At 26.6% G+C, this 4,296-nt stretch overlaps 1 protein-coding gene across 1 annotated transcript in view; it reads left to right on the top strand.

Annotated features, from left to right (window-relative positions):
• The first annotated feature begins 432 nt into the window (after positions 1-432).
• LOC117168171 overlaps positions 433-4,296 on the top strand; it is a 10,240-nt gene continuing 6,376 nt past the window's right edge. The window contains exons 1-2 of the mRNA XM_033353612.1: positions 433-762; positions 846-945. Coding sequence (XP_033209503.1) covers positions 518-762; positions 846-945 — 345 coding nt within the window. The 5' untranslated portion in view covers positions 433-517. The remainder of the gene's footprint in view (positions 763-845; positions 946-4,296) is intronic.

A 4,296-nucleotide genomic window follows, 5' to 3' on the forward strand; every position in this document is an offset into this window, starting at 1 on the left:
AATTTGCTGCACAAATTTTTTTAATATGGCCAATAGATGAGAATGCAAAGTTTTTGGATCGCATTCTCCGAAAAATATTTTGGTGGATGTTGATAATTAATGGATTTTATCTCAATATTGGTATAATAATAGGCACATATTATTATATGGACGAAATAGGCTCATTTACAACTCTAATATTTATCACCTTTGAATTAGTGGTAAATGCTGAAAACATTCTCACATCGATCCTCTTTAGAATTAACAAGCAGGGTTTCCAGGTATGCAGATATTTTCTGTTTTTCCTTTTTAAATTTCGTATATCATACGTATTCATTGCAGTTTTCTATTAACTTTTAAAATCTGTTAACAGATATTAATACACTTTATTGAGAAATTCATAAATAATGTTAATAGTCGAGAAGAAATTTTATTCAAAAAGTATTTGCAAGAAACGGCTTTATTGAGTGCTGGGATATACACCATATATACTTCAGTCGCTTGTGGTTTTACTTATTTACAAATATTCAAGCCAAACATGATCCTTCCAAAAGAAATATGGTATCCCTTCCCTATAACACCATATTACAACAAAATTGTTGTTTTGATGCAACAGTTTGCATATATTTTTCATAGCTCAGTAATACAACTTGCAGATAGTATATTTTTCATGATGCTGCATATTGCTAGAGCAAAATTAGAAATTCTTAATGATGAACTTAAACAAGTGGTTGATGAAAATCAACTGAAAAAGTGCATTCAAGATCACCAAGAAATAATATGGTTAATATATACAATAATATTAACCAAAACTGTACATAGGTGTTTTCATATGCGGCTTCATTTTGCAGTGTATTTCTTTTTAGGTTCATTGAGGAGATAAATAAAACTTCGGGTCTCATTATTTTAAAAACAGTCTTCGCTGCTGCTTTTTACCTCACTTTGGGTTACCTTCAACTTCTTCACGTAAGTTGATAAATAATTGAATCTTTAAGTTTTCGCACTTAACACGTCTGTATTAAGATTGAAAAAATGGCTGTGCCTGGTCGGCCAAAAAAGTTGGTTAAGTTCGAAAAAGAGATAGAAGAGTCGTCCCGAATTTTCGGGGCGACTAACCATGCTAATGAAAACTACCATACGCAGCCCCACTTTCGGGCCGACTCACACTGGGGCTAAAAATGTTTCTGGACAAATTGATATTCAGAAGCGGTTTGTGAACCGATTTCAATTACAAAAAATTTAATTTAACGAAATTTCGCATAAAGCGGTCGGGGTTGATATTGAAAAAAGTTTTTTTTTTTAATAACAAAAATAGTACAAGTTTTTGTCTAGAGGAGTATCAGTTTTCTAAAATTACTTGGATTCAATCTAAAATACCTAAATAAACGAAGCTAATATCCAGACAAGTTGTCTAATAGCTTAGAAATTGTTAAACAATTTTATTGAATTTGTTATAAACAAATAAATGAGTGATCGTGGATTCATGGGGAACAGCAGTGAATCGTAAACTGATTTTAACTACATTTGTACAACCTTGTGGACGAAAACCAGTTTTGAATTGAATTCATTGAATATTAAGACAATTTTTTTCATTATGAAAATTCAATTCTTTTTTTTTTTAATGATCCAAGATATCATAAGTGAGTCAAAGAAATTTCTGTGGAAATTTCTTTGACTCTGCAAATTTGTTTTTTATAAATTTGAATCCCTATTGTTCTTTGCAAGAAAAAATCAAAAATCCGCTTATATAAAAAAATTTTCTGACCACAAAAATATAACTGAGAATCTTGAAACGAAACTCAAATATCTCAATAAGGTTAAAAGTTATGTAAGTTTAAAGAAAATTTTTTTAACCAAGCACAAAGTATATTTTGCCTAATTTTCTCTAAAAAAAACATGTTTTATCCCCGAGAGATTCTGCGAATTCAAGTGTTGAACCTGCCTGACTTAAAATGGATTCGGTCTATGGATAATTATTTATGAAATAAAAAATTATTTATTATATTTTATGAATTCGGTTAAAAACAATTTGGTCTATAAATTGTTTAAATTCAGTGCAAATCGATTCATGAATCCCTGCCAATCCCAATGAATCCACTTTCATTCACTTATTTGTTTATATCAGAAGTTTCGCAAAAAATGAAGCTTTTCTTGAATAAACATGATTCTAATTTAATTATTATAACGGATTTTTCTACATAACTATTTTTCACTTTTTTAAATGATCAAAATGTATTTTGGTTAAAACAAAAAATTTTGCTGTTTCAACCATATAATATGGTTATTATATAGATAAAAACATATTTGGTTAGTCTAACTAAATTTCTTGGTTGTTTTCATCCAATTTTGTATTTTTTCGAAAAAAAAAATTTTTTCTTCGCTTCTGGAATAAATTCCAAACAATGAAAAATTAATTAAATAAATTGTCAAACTCAAGATTAAAAAATAAGAAGATGTTAGAACTAGGCATTAAAGCTTAATTTATTTTTTACTTAAAAAGTTTCAAAAATATTAAACATTTCAAAATAAAATTTAAAAAGAAAAAATTTGGAGTTTACAGGCTTAATATTGAGCAATTTTAAAAATTGGAATCATAACGATCTTGTTTTTTATTATTTTTTTAATTTTTAATTTTCATTATGATATGTTTAAACTGTCCGGTTCTTAGACGAAATTTTTTTTTATAGAAATAATTTAAAATTGAAAGATCTTTCATTAGAAGAATTCAAGACTGAATAATAATTCTAAACGAAGTATTAAAAAATAAATAATTCGAATATAAAAAGTGAAAAATTGTATTGTTAACATCAAAATAGATATTATAAAATAATCAGAAACTGATACCTCAGTGATTGAATAATTTCTTTCATATTGTACAGTGATAATATGTTATGGTTCTGAACTTTCACGTTAAATACTGAATTTTTAATTTTTTCCTTTCATAAGTTTCAATTTTGCAATTAAAATTTAAAAGGTGAATTTTAAAAGGATAATTACCAATTTTAAAATTGCTCAGTTTTATACGATATAAATTTATTTTAAATAATTGCAATTCTTAAGCGTTTGAGCCTAAAATGTTTTACAACCAACTCTCGCTTTTATTACCCTCGTAAGTAAAATTTAAAACTCTAGAATTTCAGAAACCTTGAATTGGAAAGGTCTAATTTAGTTTTCAATTGTAAATTGTCAACTTTTGAGCGCTTTGAATTGAAAACCATTTGAATTTAAAAGTTTTCTATTTTTAATAATTAAACTTTAAGCAATTTTGAATAGAAATAATTCAATTCCGTTGAATTTTGAATGATCTTATTTTCAGAATTATACTCTGAAAATATTTCATTTCTAATGTTTTCAAATTGTCTTATTCTCGAAACTTTAACCTAAAATATTCAATTTTTAGATTCTTAAATTAAAAATGATACAATTACTACTCCTTTCTAATTGTTCAATTTTTAAAATTTTTGTCTGACACTTTTCAATTTTGAGCGCTTCTGATAACAAATTTTGCAATTTCAAACTGTTTCTTTTTACATTATTTTATTCAGAAATGATAAAAGTTCAATTACAGTTAATTTCAATCGTAATATTGATCTTTTTCCAAATTTTAACTAATCCAAAATTGTTTGATTTAGAAAGTTTTCAATTTAAAATCGTTCAATATACGTTGTTTTAAATACCAAACGCTTTGGGCAAGAAAGTCCTTATTATTTCTTCAAGAATTTGTAATCTTAATATTTAAAAATTTGTCAAATAATGGATTTTTAAATTGTTTATATTTTTGCTGCAACGATAAGTATATTTACTGTTTGTATATAATATATAAACAAAAGAAAACTACAAAATTGCGGAGCTCTGGTCACTTCGAAATTTATGTGAATTTATGAAATTTAATCAAAGTAATTCAATTAAGATTTAATTTATGAAATATATGCACTTAAAAAAATACGACCAAAATTGTAGGTTGTAAAACTTTTTCAACGAAAAAAGTGCGTTTCGTCCAACTGTGCGCTACAAAAAACCTAGGAGTAAGAAGCGTTGCAGATAATATGCGAAGTGGGGTAACGTAAAGGTAACTACGACAGGCTGTAATATGCTGCCTCTAGCCGCTCCACAGTGGGGTGAAATCGGAAAACGAGGTTCAAAATGACATTTAGAACGCAATTATGCACCGATTTTAGAATTTTTTTTTTTTGAAAAATTCAAAACTAAATTCTGCAAAAAATGGTGAGAGTAGATTTTTTATTTTTTTGTTTATTTAATTTTTATTTTAATGCAAACATCGAAAAAAATGTCGATTTTTCTAATTTCATTTTTTAT

The sequence above is a fragment of the Belonocnema kinseyi genome, chromosome 2 (genome assembly GCF_010883055.1).
Source record: "Belonocnema kinseyi isolate 2016_QV_RU_SX_M_011 chromosome 2, B_treatae_v1, whole genome shotgun sequence".
Classification (NCBI taxonomy): Eukaryota; Metazoa; Arthropoda; class Insecta; order Hymenoptera; family Cynipidae; genus Belonocnema; species Belonocnema kinseyi.